General features: G+C 50.8%; 1 protein-coding gene across 1 annotated transcript in view; it reads right to left on the bottom strand.

Moving 5' to 3' along the window:
* LOC140428557 (Na(+)/dicarboxylate cotransporter 3-like) overlaps positions 1-19393 on the bottom strand; it is a 67030-nt gene that overhangs the window by 36625 nt on the left and 11012 nt on the right. Inside the window, exons 4-7 of the mRNA XM_072515160.1 lie at positions 13921-13981; positions 12212-12394; positions 3765-3890; positions 2544-2630 (exon numbers count right to left, since the gene is read on the bottom strand). Coding sequence (XP_072371261.1) covers positions 2544-2630; positions 3765-3890; positions 12212-12394; positions 13921-13981 — 457 coding nt within the window. The remainder of the gene's footprint in view (positions 1-2543; positions 2631-3764; positions 3891-12211; positions 12395-13920; positions 13982-19393) is intronic.

Genomic DNA, 19393 nt, shown 5'->3' with positions numbered 1-19393 from the left:
TGGCATAGTATTGGATTAGTAGTGGCGTAGTATTGGTGTAATATTGGACTGGTAGTGACGTAGTATTGGATTAGTATTAGTGTAGTATTGTCATAGTATTGGATTAATATTAGTGTAGTATTGGCATAGTATTGGATTAGTATTAGTGTAGTATTGGCGTAGTATTGGATTAGTAGTGGCGTAGTATTGGCGTAATATTGGACTGGTCGTGGCGTAGTATTGGATTAGTATTAGTGTAGTATTGGCATAGTAATGGATTAGTAGTGCCGTAGTATTGGATTAGTATTATTGTAGTACTGGCATATTGGATTAGTATTAGTGTTGTATTGGCATAGTATTGGATTAGTATTAATGTAGTATTGGCGTAGTATTGGATTAGTATTAGTGTAGTATTGGCATAGTATTGGATTAGAATTAGTGTAGTATTGGCGTAGTATTGGATTAGTATTAGTGTAGTATTGGCGTAGTATTGGATTAGTAGTGGCCAAGTATTGGCGTAATATTGGACTGGTCGTGGCGTAGTATTGGATTAGTATTAGTGTAGTATTGGCATAGTATTGAATTAGTAGTGGCGTAGTATTGGATTAGTATTAGTGTAATATTGGCGTAGTATTGGATTAGTATTAGTGTAGTATTGGCGTAGTATTGGATTAGTATTAGTGTAGTATTGGCGTAGTATTGGATTAGTATTAGTGTAGTATTGGCGTAGTATTGGATTAGTATTAGTGTAATATTGGCGTAGTATTGGATTAGTATTAGTGTAATATTGGCGTAGTATTGGATTAGTATTAGTGTAGTATTGGCGTAGTATTGGATTAGTATTAGTGTAGTATTGGCGTAGTATTGGATTAGTATTAGTGTAGTATTGGCGTAGTATTGGATTAGTATTAGTGTAATATTGGCGTAGTATTGGATTAGTATTAGTGTAGTATTGGCGTAGTATTGGATTAGTAGTGGCGAAGTATTGAGGAGGGAAGTGCAAGTGTCCAGCAGAAAATTCAAGAAGACAGCAAATGGTTCAACAACATGACTTGCAAACAGTCCCGAACAGCTTGGTCACTAGCTCTCAGGTTCCAGGACTGCCTGTTCCATGAGGTGATTCCCCTACCTTTCATACTTAGCAGACTTACTTACCGGGCTTTTCTGGCCTCGTTGTCGTGGAACCGCCTGGGGCATGCGGCGAGCCGGCCTAAAATCAGCCGGCCTAAAATCAGCCGGCCTTTCAGCAGACCCAGAGAATCCCAGCCTTGGATTTTCCCCCCTGCTCGGCAGCCTGACTGAATGTTACATGTTAGTTCATGTTCCCTCTTTGCAGAGACGGGTTGGAGGGACAAAATCAAATATTGCAATTTTTCAGTCATCGGGTTTTGCTTTTCAACTTGCTGCATTCCCTGTTCCTTGGGTGGCTTAATTTGAAACCAGTGGAGTCATACCAGGATAGATCGAAGCTAGATTCCTGTCTGTGTTGTGTTTGGTAATCTTAGCTGAGGCAATGGCTGCAGCATTAATTATCATTGGTCACTTTTTTTCTCCTAAGTTAAGCAGAGGGAGCCGATTTGGGCTCCAGTTTGCGACTGTGCTGCAAACAATCCCTGCAGGAGGTTTATGTTGGTGTTGGTGAGAGCAGGCATAAGCTTGGTTTTGACTCCGCCTGTAGTTCAATGGCACACCAACACTCACTGCCTGGCTAGTCATGACGATGGCCACTTTTGGAAGGTGTTGAGTGCCTTGGAAGAGGTCAGCAGCCTCAGTGGAGGAAGATGTGAGATATTTGTGAAATAAAAGTGGAGTTGGGGTGAGAAAACATTCTGTCCATTGTGGTGTGGTTCTTTCAGAACTAGAAACCTCCCATTACTTCATTCAAGGCTCGGAATGAGGCTAGACAGTGTGAGTGGTAGCTTTCCAGATATGAATATTCAGACATCCAAACTGAGCACAATTGTATCTTCACTTGTAGTATCGCACCCAAGCCCAATCCTCCACCCCCATCCCTGTAACCCCACCTAGTCTTTGGACACTAAGAGGCAATTTAGCATGGCCAATCCACCTAACCTGCAAATCTTTGGACTGTGGGAGGAAACCAGAGACACTGGGCGAATGTGCAAACTCCAACCCAGACAGTCACCCGAGGTTGGAATTGAACCCGGGTCTCTGGCACTGAGAGGCAGCAGTACTAACCACTGTGCCACCCTCTTGGCTTGCATGTACCAGCCAATAAACACCAAAGGGATTAGCACCTTGCTGTTTGTGGGAGCTTGCTGTGCACAAATTGGCTGCCGTGGCCGCCCTTCCAAGAGACTCCATTGGCTGTAAAGAGCTTTGGGACAGCTAGTGATCATGAGAGGCGCTATATAAATTCAAGACTTTTGCCTCCCTTTTGAAATTGTGGGTTCAAGCTCATTGAATAGGTCCCAGGTTTCGCAGTCGTAGATCTAAAAGGAGCACCAAATTTAACGGTCCCCAGTTGACTTTGGTATCCTTGCTTTATTACCACAGACAGCTCCAGCCAATGCTGAAACTCATTCGCTACAGTAAATACGCACGTCATTGGGCCCAGCAGTCTGTATTCTGACAGGATCACAGCCCTCATCCTCTTTTCCTCCTCCTTATTTTTCTTCTTCATCAATGATCTAAGGGATTAAAAAAAAAAAATTGAAAATGTGTACAAACAAAAAAGTTGTAAATTTAAAATCACCGGAATTAACTTCTGGAGACGCATGAGAGAAAATGCTATGCCAGAACTCTCAAGAGAACGCTAAAATAAAGGGCGGCACGTTGGCGCAGCGTTTAGCACTGCTGCCTCACGGCGCCGAGGACCCGGGTTCGGCCAGCGATCCCATGTATTAATAAAAAAAATAATCTACTTCCTTTAGCGGGGAGGCCAATATCCAGGAGGCATAGATTTAAATAAATTGGCAGGAGTTGAGGAGAGCAATTTTCACCCCGAGGGTGATGGGGATCTGGAGGGTGATTGAGGCAGAAAGCCACATCACTGTTACAAATTATGTGGATCTGTCTTTAATTGGCATCTACAAAATTGTGAGGGGCTTGGAAAGAGTGGATGAGGGAATGCAATGGCCTGGTGTTATTGTCACTGGGCTAGATTGAACTGTGAACTGGCTCGCGCATGGCGGAGATTAACACCCACAGCACAAGTTCAATCCTGTTCCAGCTGAGGTGGACTTGGGACTAACCTACTCAATGTAAAGTGGTGTCGCCCAAGATGTATAAACAATTGTCCCTCTCTAATAGAGGGAGATGGCCATGATCCCTTAAGAACTGTGCTTAATTACCTACCTATCCATGCATTTGAAGTGCCACAACCCCTCTGCTAAGACCAACACATGGGAAATGAGATGAGGCCCTCTTTTTTTAATTCTTTCATGAGATGTGGTGGTGGCTGGCTGGGCCAGCATTTATTGCCCCTCCCTAATTGCCCTTGAAATGAGTGACTTGCTAGGATAGTTCAGAGGGCATGTGAGAGTCAACCCCAGTGATGTGGATCCGGAGGCACCTGTAGGCCAGACCAGGTAAAGATGGCAGATTAGTGAACCAGATGGGTTTTTAGGACAATCGACAATGGTTTTGAGGTCACCACTACTTGGATCTGATAGCAACATAAACGGAGCAGAAAAATTCCCTATGATTGCTCCCGCAGGCAGAATTGTAAATGCGGCCTTGTCGAATGTATTTACTAAACAGATCAAACGTAAAACTTGCTGTTTACCACATTTATGTTCTGTATGCGTTATCCCAACTTGTACCTTGGGTTGAGTCCTCCGTACAGAAGGGAAATCCAGATCCACGCGATTATCAGGAATATCAGATAGAGAGGAAGGGCAAACATGAACCAGGAACCAAAACTCAACTCGTCCGAATTCGGAAAAAGGCTGACAAAAGAACCCAGATATAAACGGGTCAAGGAGATATCATTGTTCAGGATTAATTTCATATCATTTACAGCACAGAAGCAGCCCATTCATCAATTGACACGTATACTCCACCAAAATAGTGGCTCAGCCAATCAGAATATCTTCACTAGTTTGTACACTTTCCTGTGTGTGATGAATGGTTACTGTACCCTTAACACCATGTAGGTGATGCCCCTTTAAGACCGGGTTTGGAACCCTGGGAGACTACGCCTCCGGCTCCGCCCACCAGGGAGCCATATATAAGGTGACGCCCTGTAGGTGGCACTCAGGAAGCACACGTCCCTGTAACTGACTAGTTATCTGCTTATTAAAGCCTTCATTTACCATTCTACACTCTTGTGTCGTTATTGAGGGTACTACACTGTGCTTATTAAGTTTTCCCTTAAATACATCCATGCTGTTTGTCTCAACCAGTTCTTGTAGAAGCAGGTTTCACATTCAAATCACTGTTTGATTAAATAAGCTTCTACTGAAATCTTTGTTGGATTCATTGGTGTATTTTATTGCTGACCACTCATTTTAGATACCTTGCAAGTAATAATAATAATCTTCATTAGTGTCACAAGTGGGCTTCACTGCAGTGAAGGTTCTGTGAAAATCCCCTAGTCTCCACACTCCGGCGCCTGTTCGGCTACACGGAGGGAGAATTCAGAATGTCCAATTCACCGAACAAGCACGTCTTTTGGGACTTGTGGCAGGAAACTGGAGCACCCGGAGGAAACCCACGCAGACACGGGGAGAAAGTGCAGACTCCGCACAGGCAGTGACCCAAGCCGTGAATCGAACCTGGGACCCTGGAGCTGTGAAGCAACAGTGCTAACCACTATGCTACCGTGACGCCCTTGTGAACTCGCTGGTGTCGCAGCACATTAGATTACTGAGTAAATCCCTTCCCACACTGGGAGCAGGTGAGCGGTCTCTCCCCACTGTGAAGTCGCCGGTGTTCAGTGAGTTGAGATGACCACCTGAACCCAGTCCCACAGTGAGAACACTTGAAAGGTTTCTCGTTAGTGTGAACACATTGATGAGACATGTGGCGGGATTCTCCTCTCCGGGGACCAAGCCCCACGCCGGCGGGAAAACCGGCGCGAACCACTCCGGCGTCAACAGCCCCCGAAAGTGTGGAATTCTCCACATGTCCGGGGGCTAGGTGGGCGGCGGAGGGGTTGGCGCCACGCCAGCTGGCGCCGAAGGGACTGCGCACATCTGCACATGCGCCAAAGAGCCGGCATGATCCCGCGCATGCGTGGAACCGCCGCCGTGTTCTGGCGCATGCGCAGGGGTTCCCTTCTCCGCGCCGGCCATGGCGGAGCCCTCCAGGGGCCGGCGCGGAAGGAAGGAGTGCCCCCAGGGGTACAGGCCTGCCCGCAGATCGGTGGGCCCCGATCGTGGGCCAGCACTCTGTGGGGGCCCCCTCGGGGTCCGATCCCCCCGCGCCCCCCCCCCACCCCCCCCCCCCCCGAGTACCGCCCCAGCCGACTTACCTGCCAGGCCCCGCCGTGTGGGACCAAGTCTAATCCACGCCGGCGGGACTGGCCAGAAATGGAAGGCCGCACGGCCCATTGGGGACCGGAGAATTGGCCGGGGGGGGGCGCTGCCAACGGCGTCCGACCGGTGTGGCGTGAACCCCTCCCCCGCCCGAAAACCGGCGCCGGAGAATACGACAGCCAGCGTCGGGGCGGCGGGGCGGGATTTGCGCCGCCCCCCCCCCCCCCCCCCCCCCCCCCCCCCCGGGGATTCTCCCACCGAGATTCCCGCTGATGACTTCCCAGGAACTTTTAAAGCACTTCCCGTATTCTGCACATTGAAAAGTGGAAATAAGGATGTGATTTTGGAAATCCGTTTGCTCGCATCCTCCTGGTGCCGCTATCTCACTTTGCCCACCTGCCCCCTGCTCCTTGCCCATTGCTTATACTCAGGATAGGGAGACTACTCAATCTTATGCCTTTGAGATTGCCATGCTAGAACTGTAAACTTTATAAGAAACGACAGGAAAAGACACGGGCCAGAATTTTACGCTGCTCGGGCAGACGCATGTCCCGACGTCTTCATGCACTCAAGCAATATTTCAGTCAGCGGGCACGCACAAGAGCTGGAAGCGAGTCTGCTGACAATCAAGAAGGCAATTTGGCCTATCGGGGGGTGGGGGGTGGGAACGGATTGAAAACAATTTTACGTGGCCAGCCTGCTGTTCCGGTTGGCAGGCGGGCAGGAGGATTGGCCAGGCGGCCTTTACATTTTCACTGCAACTTCGATCCAGTGCAGGATGAAATGTCAGAGCGGGGCCTTTCCCATCATGCATTTTGTGCTGGCTGCCCCGTTAATTAGCCCAGCCAGGGTGAAATCACGCTCTGGGACCAATCGCGGCTGGAAGCGCATTTCGCGCCTGCTTCGAGGCCTGCCGTGTGTGTGTGCGCCTCACGGACGAGAAATTCAGGCAATGGAGTTCAATCCTACCTTTGGCCGCTTCTGTACAAAATGCATTATGCCCGATGTCTCTCTCAATCTCTATTTCTATTTCAATTGGCTTTAAGTTGTCAAACTATCAGGTTCCTCTGACTAGGAATGTGGCACGGTTACACAGTGGTTAGCACTGTTGCTTCACAGCACCAGGGTCCCAGGTTCGATTCCCGGCTTGGGTCACTGTATGTGTGGAGTCTGCACGTCCTCCCCGTGTGTGCGTGGGTTTCCTCCGGGTGCTCCGGTTTCCTCCCACAATCCAAAGTTGTGCGGGTTTGGTGGATTGGCCATGATCAATTGCCCCTTAGTGTCCAAAGGTTTAGATGGGGATATTGGGTTAGAATCATAAAATCATAGAATTTACAGTGCAGAAGGAGGCCATTCGGCCCATCAGGTCTGGACCGGCCCCTGGAAAGAGCACGCTACCCAAGTCCACACCTCCACCCTATCTCCGTAACCCAACCTAACCTTTTGGACACTAAGGGGCAATTTATCACGGCCAGTCCACCTAACCAGCACATCTTTGGACTGTGGGAGGAAACCGGAGCACCCGGAGGAAACCCACGCAGCTCCTCAAAATCAAAGACCTCACCCTAGCCTCCGCAAACGAAGCCTGTGTCCTTCATGAAAACGCAACTAGCCGCTACTCCCAATTTCAAGCGGCCGAATCGGCGCTCGACGCAAGACCGAACTGCGCATGCGCGGTGGCGCAACGAACGCCATGACGTCACGGCATGTGGCAACTGCGGAGCCGCACATTTAAAGCGGCAATGTCCGGCAAAAAACCGACAATGCCTCCGCTGTGGCAAGATGGGCCACTACGCTGCCTGCTGTCGAGCACCTCAACCTGCCAATGCTCCCCAATTCCGACAGCCTCGCAGGGACGTGCGGACCATTCAGCCTCCTTACTACGAGTCGTGCCCAGACGATTTCCAGACCAATGACACAGACGACCGGGATGCCTTCCGTGTTGTGGTCATTGATAGGAACCGGATGTCTCCAGGCAGGACCCACCAGCCAATGCAAGTGAACAGCGTCAATCCGGGTGATGAATGGTGTGCCACCCTAACGGTCAACCGATCACCGATAACATTCCGTCTGGACACTGGCGCCTCCGCCAACCTCATAGCACGGTCAACCTTCTACGCCATGAAGGTCAGACCACCAATTCGGCCATCCCGTTGCAAGATGGTCGACTACAATGGGAGCATTATCCCGGCCATGGGATCCTGCCAGCTCCAGGTGACACACAACACACACACGGCCACACTCTCATTCGAAATAGACGGATCATCAAAGGACTCCCTGCTAGGCACACAGGCATGCAAGGTTCTCCACCTCATGCAACGGGTCCACGCTGTCTCCAGAAGGCACATCAGACTTCCCGGATGCAGAATTTAGGGCACAGCTTCAATCGCTCCTCGCCCACAACCAGGAGGTATTCGAGGGCATAGGCACACTGCCCTATACCTACAGAATACGGTTCAAGCCAGACGCCACCCCCGGTCATTCACGCACCTCGCAGGGTCCCAGCGCCACTCAAAGACCGTCTCAAGCAGCAGCTGCAGGATCTCCAGGACCAAGGGGTGCTATCCCGGGTCACGGAGCCCACGCCATGGGTCAGCTCCATGGTGTGTGTTAAGAAGCCCTCTGGCGAGCTCCGGATCTGCATTGATCCAAAAGACCTCAACAACAACATAATGAGGGAACACTACCCCATTCCCAAACGGGAAGAGATCACGAGCGAAATGGCCCGGGCTAAAATCTTTACAAAACTGGATGCCTCAAAGGGTTTTTGGCAGATCCAACTGGACCAGTCCAGCAGGAAGCTGTGCACCTTCAACATTCCTTTCGGCAGGTTCTGCTATAACAGAATGCCATTTGGCATCATCTCGGCATCCAAGGTCTTTTACAGGATCATGGAACAGATGATGGAGGGCATCGAAGGGGTGCGCATCTACGTGGACGATGTCATCATCTGGTCCACCACACCACAGGGGCACATCAATCGTCTCCAGCGCATCTTTGCGCGGATACGGGAAAACGGCCTGCCCCTCAACCGAGCCAAGTGTTCTTTCGGCCAAACCGAGCTGAAGTTTCTGGGGGACCACATATCCCAGTCAGGGGTCCGTCCGGATGCAGACACGGTGAGCGCCATTGCAGCCATGCCGCAGCCGGCAGACAGGAAAGCAGTGCTACGCTTCCTAGGCATGGTCAACTTCCTGGGGAAGTTCATTCCCAACCTTGCCTCCCACACGACGGCTCTGCACCACCTCGTCAAGAAGCCCACGGAGTTCCAGTGGCTGCCCGCACACCAGATGGAATGGGAGGAGCTCAAAATTAAGCTCACCACAGCCCCGGTATTGGCGTTTTTCGACACATCTCGTGACACTAAAATTTCAACAGGTGCCAGCCAGTCCGGCATTGGGGCGGTACTCCTACAGCGGGATGACACTGCGTCATGGGCCCCGGTCGCCTATGCCTCGCGGGCCATGACCCCCACAGAACAGCGCTACACGCAGATCGAAAAGGAGTGCCTGGGCTTGCTAACCGGAATAGACAAGTTCCATGACTACGTGTATGGTCTCCCCCAGTTTACCGTTGAGACTGACCATCGCCCCCTGGTCAGCATCATACATAAGGACCTGAACGAAATGACCACTCGCCTCCAGCGCATCCTACTCAAACTCAGGAGGTACGACTTCCAACTGGTCTACACCCCGGGAAAGGACCTTATCATAGCGGATGCCCTATCTAGAGCAGTGAGCACACCGCCCGACTCGGAGGGGTTCGTCTGTCAGGTCGAAGCGCAGGTGGCCTTCACATCGGCAAATCTGCCAGCTGACGACTCCAGTCTGGCCCGTATTCGCCGGGAGACTGCGGCTGACCCCCTCCTACAACGTGTGATGCGCCACATGACGGGAATGTGGCTCAAAGGACAGTGCCCGCAGTTCTACAATGTCCGGGACGACTTGGCCGTCATTGATGGTGTCCTCCTAAAGCTGGACCGGATTGTGATTCCGCACAGCATGCACAAGCTGGTCCTCGACCAACTACACAAAGGCCATCTGGGGGTCAAGAAGTGCACACGGAGGGCCCGAGAGGCGGTATACTGGCCGGGCATCAGTGATGACATTGCCAATATGGTGCTCAACTGCCCCACCTGCCAAAGGTTTCAGCCGGCGCAACCTCCTGAGACGCTTCATCCCCATGAGCTGGTGACGTCCCCCTGGGCGAAGGTGGGTGTGGACCTTTTTCACGCGCTCGGCAGGGACTATGTAATCATCATTGATTACTTTTCAAACTATCCAGAGGTCATACACCTGCACGATTTGACATCGTCCGCTGTCATAAGGGCCTGCAAAGACACCTTCGCTCGCCACGGCATTCCAATTACTGTCATGTCGGACAATGGGCCCTGTTTTGCCAGCCAGGAATGGTCATTCTTTGCTGCTTCGTATGGCTTCACACACGTGACGTCCAGCCCTCTGCATCCCCAGTCCAATGGAAAGGCGGAGAAGGGCGTTCACATCGTCAAGCGGCTCCTCTGCAAGGCTGCTGCTGCCGGATTGGATTTCTGCCTAGCCCTGCTTGCCTATCGCTCGGCCCCACTAGCCACTGGCCTCTTACCAGCCCAGCTGTTGATGGGTCGCGCCCTCAGGACCACTGTGCCATCCATTCTGGTACCCACAACCAACCATGCTCCGGTACTGCACAGGATGCAACAGCAGCGCGTTCGCCAGAAGATGGCATATGACACACGGGCAACTGATCTTCCCGCCCTGGCGCGTGGAGATGACGTCCGCATCCACCTACCAGATGGTAGCTGGTCAGCACCTGCCGAAGTTCTCCGACGTGTGGCTCCCCGCTCGTTCCTGGTTCGCATGCCTGATGGCTCCATTCGCAGGCGCAATCGGCAGGCTCTTCGCCTACTTCCACGCTCGCTACGGAACTTACACCGGTACCACGCCCTCCTGTTATTCCTGATGTCGACTTCGTGGAGCTTCCTGCCACCATGCCCATTCCGTCGTCGCCCGTGGCCAGGCCCATTCCTCAGCCGGTGGATCCTGACCCACCCTTGAGACGGTCAGCCCGAATTCGTCGCCCACCTACTAGACTGGACTTATGAGCCTGTTTGAACATTGAACTCACAAGACCACTGTGTTAATATGTTTCTGTTCTTCCTTGTCGTTACAGGAGTTCGATTTGACGTTGAACATTTCCCTGTCTTATGGTACAACCTCGTTGCTATGTCGCACCTGACATCGCCCCTTGTAAATAGTTTAGCCTCATGTACATGCTGTAGATATTGCACACACACACATTCAGCTGCACTCAGTACACATCTCTATTTATAACCACATAGGCACATGTTCTTGTAAAAAAAGGGGGATGTCATGATATTCAGGTAAACATCATGGTGCAAACATACATACATACTGATGGACAGATCAACGGACCAATCAATATACACACAACACCACAACCAATCACAGGCAAGAGCATACACACTACAAAACGGGGAACACGACACTTCCCGCTCATTACAGCAGGAGACAGCTCAGGGCACAGAGCTCACAGCAAGCCACTCAAACATCCACCATGTGCTGAGTGCCACTCCAAGATAGTGTTAGGAATAAGTCTACAGATTCAAGGGTTATGATCGAACCTCAGTAACCAGTTTACCACTGTAAATATATGTTAGTAATAAAATTGAGTTGTACCATCCGCAACCGTGTTGGTTCGTCTGTGTAGCAGAGCACCCAACACATCACAAACTATAAACAGACAGTCACCTGAGGCCGGAATTGAACCTGGGACCCTGGAGCTGTGAGGGAGCAGTGCTAACCACTGTGTCACTGTGCCAAGTTATGGGGATAGGGTGGGGATAGGTAGGGTGCCCCTACAGAGGGTTGGTGCAGACTCAATGGGCTGAATGGCCTCCTTCTACGCTGTAAATTCTATGGATTCTATTCTAAAATCTCATCCATTGCGCTCTTCGCGGCTGCTACGGGACCCACTGAGCATTTCCAGGATTTCCTGTCTTTATTTGTAAAATTGCCTCAAATTATTTTACTGTTAAATAATACAGCGTGCTTCAGTGTGTTCCACTCTGTCGACTTATCCCATTCTCTTATCTAAATTCCTCGAGACAGACCCTTACTGCCCTTCAATAAATGCCAGCTACTCCGCGATGAGTCATTCTGACAATATTAAAAGCAGCAGCCGGCCTTTCAGCTCCCAAGCCTCTTCCACCATCCATTAAATCAAGGCCGACCTGCCTCACCTCGGTTTCACCACCTTTCATTCCTATCCGGTAATGTCTTTACCTCATAAAAATCCGCCTAGATCCTGAAAGCTCGAATTGACTCACCGCGCACAGGCTTTTTTATTTTAGGGTGGGAAATGGGAGGTGAGAATTCTACATTTTTGCTACCCCTTTTTTTGTGTGAATAAGTGTTTCCCGGTTTCAGTCTCGAATGGCCTAACTGTAAGGTTGTGACAGGCCACAATGGCCTGTTGTCCAATCATCAGTAGGATGTCAGAGTGAAACCCTATTGCGGCCTCAGTCCACCTCTGTGCATGTATATTCCCCAGCAGGCCTTCACTGGACAGCACTCAGGGGAGGGGCCATTAGCTCATTCCTTCCTCCCCCCTCCTGCTCACCTCGGCTAAGCCTTGTTTACTCGACACGAACCCGGCACCAAACGCAAGATATCCCCGGTCCCAGCCGCGTGCGCCTGTGATTGCGACCACGCCATTTTAAACTTTGAATATTCTTTTTCTTTTGAACCCGAGCATGAGAAATGTGTTATCACCTTTTCATCTGACCATCAAGGACAAGGTTCGGTGGTGTCCCTGTTAAGGTGCTTATCCCTCCGATGGTGGCAGCGTACGGAATGGAAATGAGCATGCCCTTGGCGAAGTTCTCATCGTACGGAAATTTGTTTCCAGTCGAGTGAGGTGGGGCTTCAATTTCAAGTTCCTGTACCTCACCCTCCCTGGAAAAACGATAAAGAGCAAACATCGTTATGTACGTAAACATGTTCCTCTGTTGCCTTTCGCTGCAAAGGTCAAGGGCTTCACACAAACATACGAATTAGGAGCAGGAGGAGACCCTTCGGCCCCTCGAGCCTGCTCCGCCATTCAATAAGATCATGGCTGATCTGATTACAACCACATTCCTGGCGAGCCCGATAACCTTTCACCCCCTTTGTTAATCAAAAATCTATCTAGCTCAAAATACTCGAAGACTCTGCTTCCACTGCCTTTTGAGGATGGGCGTTCCAGAGACTCACGACTCTCTGCGGTTAAAAGATTTCTCCTCGTCTCTGATTGAAAACCGGCGTGTATCTATCCAGGCGCAAAGCTGGGTTTTCAGATCAGATTTCCTGACACTTGGTGCGCGGTTTCGAGCCGTCACTCTGGTGGGGCGGGTCTGATAGCGATCGGGGCGCCGTGGGGATCCCCAGAGAACCACCCCAGCACTGCCAACCTGTGTCAACCTTCTGACAACTGTTCCAGCTGTTATAAAATGGGAAAGTGCTGGATGAACTCAGCAGGTCGGGCAGCATCTGCGGAGAGAGAAAAACAGAGTTCACGTTTTGAGTCCGTGCGACTCTTCTTCAGAGCCCTCTCTCTGTTCAAACTTGACTGCCATCTTGACATTTGTCTTAAGCTTGTTCTGCACAATGCTAACTTTGTGTCACTGCCGTGTGGTGTCATAAGGCAGTCAGTTTCAAACTCAGGGTCGCGACCCAGGGGTAGGTTGCGGGCAGGTGTCAGGAGGGTCGAGGAGCGATTCCCTTGCGGCATTCCCAATCGCGGAAAGAGGAACTCAACAGGCACGACCGGCTTTCAGGAATGCCGGCCATCCCATGCAAGCGGGCCCCCTCAACCTGATGTAGCGGTGCGCAGACCCAGAGCCCAGCGGGGCAGACTGCCTCCTCCGCCAGAAGTGGCGGCAGAGAACAGGTCACTGACGTCACGTGCTGTGGCTGCAAAATTACTGAGGAGAGCTTCCTCCGTTTTGTAGCTGCCAGCAAGCACTGTGTGAAGAACTGAAGACGGATCTTTTTGGACTAAGGAAGAGAGGGCCAGAGACACAAACAGGGCGGAACCTCACAACTGAATCTGCTGGAGAGAGCTTCGCAAGAGAGTCCACGGCAGGACAAAGCAGTGCTGGTGTGAGCTCCAGGACCTCTGATGAACACCCCATACAGAAAATTGGCATTGGACGAGAAAGCAAGTGAGATCGTGAGGACCAAGCAGGCTCACCTGTCTCATGAAAGGTAAGTGAAAATGGTGGGTCGCGAAGGTCGGCCGGTTGGTAAAAATGGGTCGCCGGAAAAATGTTTGAAGAACACTGTCATAAGGTATCATTTGGGGGTTTCTTGACCCAGTCAATCATGCCATTAGCCAATAGCAAATGGGAAGTCTTCATAAATACATAATGCCGCAACACACTGTGACCAGAGCAATTTTGATCCGTTTGTAAGCCCTCCTTAAAGTGAACATTAAATCCCACCTTTCCTCTGCTGCTTCTTCATTAGTCTCCTCGGCAGATAATTCTTTCTCCTGGGGTTCCTCTGAGGGGAAAAAAAGAATCCTCGCCATTATTTATTCCATTGTTTTAAAGTTATTACTCACCACCACTTTACAAGACAGTTACAGCTTAACAAAGAAAGACTTTTATTTATATAGCACCTTTCACACGATGCTTTACAACAATTAAGTGCTTTGGAACTGTCGCCACTGTTTCTGAAATGTCGGAATCGCAGCAGCCAACTTGTGCACAGTGAAGGTCCCATAGTATGCAATGAAATAAATGGCTCGACCATTTGTTCTTGTGTCGTTTGAGGGATAGATGTTAACTCGGACATCGGGAGCACTCGCCTGTTCTTGTTGGGTTAATCGTTGTGAGATGTTCTACCTCCAGCTAAGACGGAACAGTAGTTTCATATCAGCCGGAAGATGGAACCTCCGACAGTCCAGAACTCTCTTAGTATTCCCTCAGAAAGAAGAGCATCAAAGACAGGAGCAGGTTCTTTGGCACTGGCCATGAAGGATACATTTATAATAATTAAAATCCGAACGGCCCCATCGCGTTATTCAAAAGCATATGAGTACTGTATCCTTAAACTCAAACGTTATTATTGGTGTTATTCTCGTGATGATAGTAACCCATTAAAATTTTTTTTTTAAATTTAGAGTGCCCAATTCTTTTTTTGTCCCAATTAAGGGGCAATTTAGCCTGGCCAATCCACCCAGCCTGCACATCTTTGGGTTGTGGGGGTGAGACCTATGCAGACACGGGAGAATGTGCAAACTCCACATAGACAGTGACCCAGGGCCGGGATCGAACCTGGGACCTCGACGCTGTGAGGCGGCAGTGCTAACCACTGCGCCACCGCGCAGCCGTAACCCATTAAAATAAGGTTGATTAGAAAATCGCAAGTTTTAAGTCTACTACATTATCCGGTAGACTATTCAAAGCTATTCTCTACCCTTTCAGTGAAAAAGTTCATCCGGGTGTCTGTTTTAAATGTCCTTACCAGTGGTTGGTCTTGCGTTTAAGTAATATATTGGCCGTGATTCAGCGGCCCCTTTGTACCCAATGTGGATCATTTAAATACCCGGGCGCTGGATTCATCTTCTGCCCAGGACTCAAAGGTTGTGCCTGGGAGACCTCGCCAGGGTGCCATTTACGTGGACCAATCATGACGGCACCTGGGGGGTCTCCAAGGCCATTGGAGACCCGCGGGTGGTTGGGGACAGGGCAGTGTCGCACCCTGGCACTCGGACATCTTGGCATCGCCACCCAGACACCCTGGCAGCACCACCCTGGGTGTCAGGAACACTGCCAGGGTACCAGGCTGATAGTGCCAGGATGCCCAGGTTGGTACTACCAGGGGTCAGACCTGGGAGGCCTTGCCAGGTAGAGGGAGGATGAGAGGAGTTTCCCAGGGGCCTCCCCAAGGTTGCTGGTGGTGAGGGGGGGGGGGGGGGTCAAAAGAGCTGGGGGGCGGCACTTTGAACGAAGGAGGGGGTAGATTGGGGCTGCCAGACAAAATGGCGCCCTAATCAGCGAGGAGCCTTTCCTCTAAGTGCGGCCTGGGCGGAGAGTAACTCCCCGAGGACAAAAAACCCGGCAAAGTGCCTTTGGAAAGCGGGATGTTTCTCAACGCTGCTGCCTTCAGTTCCTTTTTAAAGAGTTAGTCACCATCAGATGTTAAAGGGTTTAGTGTACATAGAACATACAGTGCAGGAGGAGGCCATTCGGCCCATCGAGTCTGGACCGGCTCATTTAAGCCCTCACTTCCACCCTATCCCCGTAACCCAATAGCTCCCCCTAACCTTTTTGGTCATTAAGGGCAATTTATCATGGTCAATCCACCTAATCTGCACGTCTTTGGACTGTGGGAGGAAACAAGAGCACCCGGAGGAAACCCACGCACACACGGGGAGAACGTGCAGACTCCGCACAGACAGTGACCCAAGCCGGGAATCGAACCTCGGACCCTGGCACTGTGAAGTCAAGGTGCTATCCACTTGTGCTACCGTGCTGCAACTCGCCATGTCTGACAGCCAGGCTTCCGACTTCAGGGGCTTTGAGTCCCTCCAAGCTAGAAGTATCTGCCTCCGGGTTACCAGGGAAGCAAAGGCCAAGACGTTGGCCTCTTTCTCCCCCTGGACTTCCGGGGCCTCCGAAACCCCAAAAAGCGCCACCTCTGGACCCATTGCCACCCTTATGTTCAATACTCTAGACATGACGTCCTCAAACCCCTGCCAGTATCTCCTAAGTTTTGGACAAGCCCAAAACATGTGGACATGGTCTGCTGGTCCTCTGAGACACACCTGTCCTCTACGCCGAAGAATCTGCTCATCCGGGACACTGTCATGTGGGCCCGGTGGACGACCTTAAATTGAATCAGGCCAAGCCTGGCACATGTTGCAGTCCCATTGACCCTGCTCAGCGCGTCTGCACACAGGCCTTCCTCAATCTCCCCTCCCAACTCCTCCTCCCATTTATACCACAGCTCCTCGGTCTGTGTCTCCTCTGCCCCATGAGCTCCTTGTAAATATCCGAGACACTTCCCTCCTGCACCCATCCTCTAGACGCTACCCTATCTTGGATCCCCCTTAGTGGCAAGAGTGGAAAAGATGGCACCTGCCTGCGCAAAAAGTCCCGCACCTGAATATACCGGAATTCATTCCCCCTCGTCAACCCAAACTTGGCCTCCAGCGCCCTCAAGCTAGGGAAGCTCCCTTCCAAAAACAAATCTCCCATCCGCTCAATCCCCACCCTCCGCCATACCCGAAACCCCCCGTCCAACCTCCCCGGGGCAAACCGATGGTTGTCACATATCGGGGACCAGACCGATGCTCCCGTTGCTCCTCCACTGTCCCCAGATCCGAAGGGCCGCCACCACTACAGGACTGGTGGAGAAGCGCGCCGGCGGGAATGGCAGAGGCACCGTCACCAACGCCCCCAGACTGGTGCCCCTACATGAGGCTGCCTCAACCCGCTCCCAAGCTGACCCCGCCCCCCCAAACCCCCCCCCCCAACCCCCCCCCCAACCCCCCCCCCCAACCCCCCCCCCCCCCCCCCCCCCCCCCCACCACCACCACCACCCACTTCCTTATCATTGGCTATGTTAGCCGCCCAATAATAGTTGCCGAAATTCGGCAGTGCAAGCCCCCCTTCCCCCCAGTTCCGCTCGAGCATCACCCTCTTCACTCGCGGGGACTTGCCCGCCCATACAAAGCCCAAAATGGTTAATTGGGGTTCTTAATTGTTTATTGGGTTCTTTTTGCCCTGTAACTTGAATTAACTGTTTCATATTATTTTGTTTTTAATGTAAAATTTTCAATTAAAAAATATATTTTAAAAAACTCTGTTCCTCTCCACAGTTACCGCCAGACTTGCTGAATATATCCAGCATTTACTGTGTTTATTTCAGATTTCCAGAATCCACAGTATTTTGCTTTTGCATTAGGTGAGGTCAGAGTCACCGCCCTTGACATCAAGGAGGCATTTGACTGAGTTTGGCATCAAGGAGCCCAAATAAAATGCGTCAAGGGGAACGTGACTCAAAGGAAAACGGTTGTGGTTGTTGGAGCTCCATCATCTCAGTTACAGGACATTACTGCAGGAGTTCCACAGGGTAGTGGCCAAGTCATAACCAACTTCAGCTGCTTCATCAATGACCTTCCTTCCATCATAAGGTCAGAAGCGGGGATGTCCGCTGATGATTTCAAAATGCTCAGCACTATTCGCAACTCCTCAGATACTGATTGGATTGGATTGGATTGGATTTGTTTATTGTCACGTGTACCGAGGTACAGTGAAAAGTATTTTTCTGCGAGCAGCTCAACAGATCATTTAGTACATGAGAAGAAAAGGGAATAAAAGAAAATACATAATAGGGCAACACAACATATACAATGTAACTACATAAGCACTGGCATCGGATGAAGCATACAGGGTGTAGTGTTAATGGGGTCAGTCCATAAGAGGGTCATTTAGGAGTCTGGTGACAGTGGGGAAGAAGCTGTTTTTGAGTCTGTTCGCGCGTGTTCTCAGACTTCTGTATCTCCTGCCCAATGGAAGAAGTTGGAAGAGTGAGTGAGCCGGGTGGGAGGGATCTTTGATGATGCTGCCCGCTTTCCCCAGGCAGCGGGAGGTGTAGATGGAGTCAATGGATGGGAGGCAGGTTCATGATGGACTGGGCGGTGTTCACGACTCTCCGAAGCTTCTTGCGGTCCTGGGCCGAGCAGTTGCCATACCAGGCTGTGATGCAGCCCGATAGGATGCTTTCTATGGTGCATCTGTAAAAGTTGGTAAGGGTTAATGTGGACATGCCGAATTTCCTTAGTTTCCTGAGGGAGTATAGGCGCTGTTGTGCTTTCTTGGTGGTAGCGTCAACGTGGGTGGACCAGGACAGATTTTTGCAGATGTGCACCCCTAGGAATTTGAAACTGCTAACCATCTCCACCTCGGCCCCGTTGATGCTGTCAGGGGTGTGTACAGCATTTTGCTTCCTGAAGTCAATTGCCAGCTCTTTAGTTTTGCTGGCATTGAGGGAGAGATTGTTGTCGCTACACCACTCCACTAGGTTCTTTATCTCCCTCCTGTATTCGGACTCGTCGTTATTCGAGATACGGCCCACTATGGTCGTATCGTCAGCAAACTTGTAGATGGAGTTGGAACCAAGTTTTGCCACGCAGTCGTGTGTGTACAGGGAGTAGAGTAGGGGGCTAAGTACGCAGCCTTGCGGGGCGCCGGTGTTGAGGACTATTGTGGAGGAGGTGTTGTTGTTCATTCTTACTGATTGTGGTCTGTTGGTCAGAAAATCGAGGATCCAGTTGCAGAGTGGGGAGCCAAGTCCTAGATTTTGGAGCTTTGATATGAGCTTGGCTGGGATTATGGTGTTGAAGGCGGAGCTGTAGTCAATAAATAGGAGTCTAATGTAGCAGTCTGTGTCCAAATGCAGCACGACATGGACAATATCCAGGCTTGGTCTGACACATGACAAATTACATTCGCGCCACATCTCCTACAAGAGAGGGTCTAACCATCGCCTCTTGATATTCAATGGCATTACCATCACTGAATCCCCCTCCCCCACACTGTCAACTTCTTGGGGGTTACCATTAACCCAGGAACTGAACTGGACTAGCCATATAAATACTGTGGCTACCAGAGCAGGTCAGAAGCTGGCAGTTCTGCAGCGAGTAACTCACCTCCTGACTCAACCAAAGTTTGCTCGCCATCTACAAGGCACATGTCAGGATTGTGATGGAATGTTCTCCTCTTGCCTGGATGAGCGCAAGAATCTTGACACCATTTTCAGGATAAAGCCACCCCTTGATTGGCACCCCCAACGCAGAATGGCAGCAGTGTGTAGCCTATACAATATGCATTGCAGGAACACACCAAGCCTCCTTTGTCATCACCTTACAAATCCGCAGCTCTACCACCTGATGTGTTATGTACT

This window comes from Scyliorhinus torazame, chromosome 8 (assembly GCF_047496885.1).
Source record: "Scyliorhinus torazame isolate Kashiwa2021f chromosome 8, sScyTor2.1, whole genome shotgun sequence".
Lineage (NCBI taxonomy): Eukaryota > Metazoa > Chordata > Chondrichthyes > Carcharhiniformes > Scyliorhinidae > Scyliorhinus > Scyliorhinus torazame.
The sequence above is the reverse complement of the archived record's forward strand: the minus strand, read 5'-3'. Positions and strand labels throughout refer to the sequence as shown.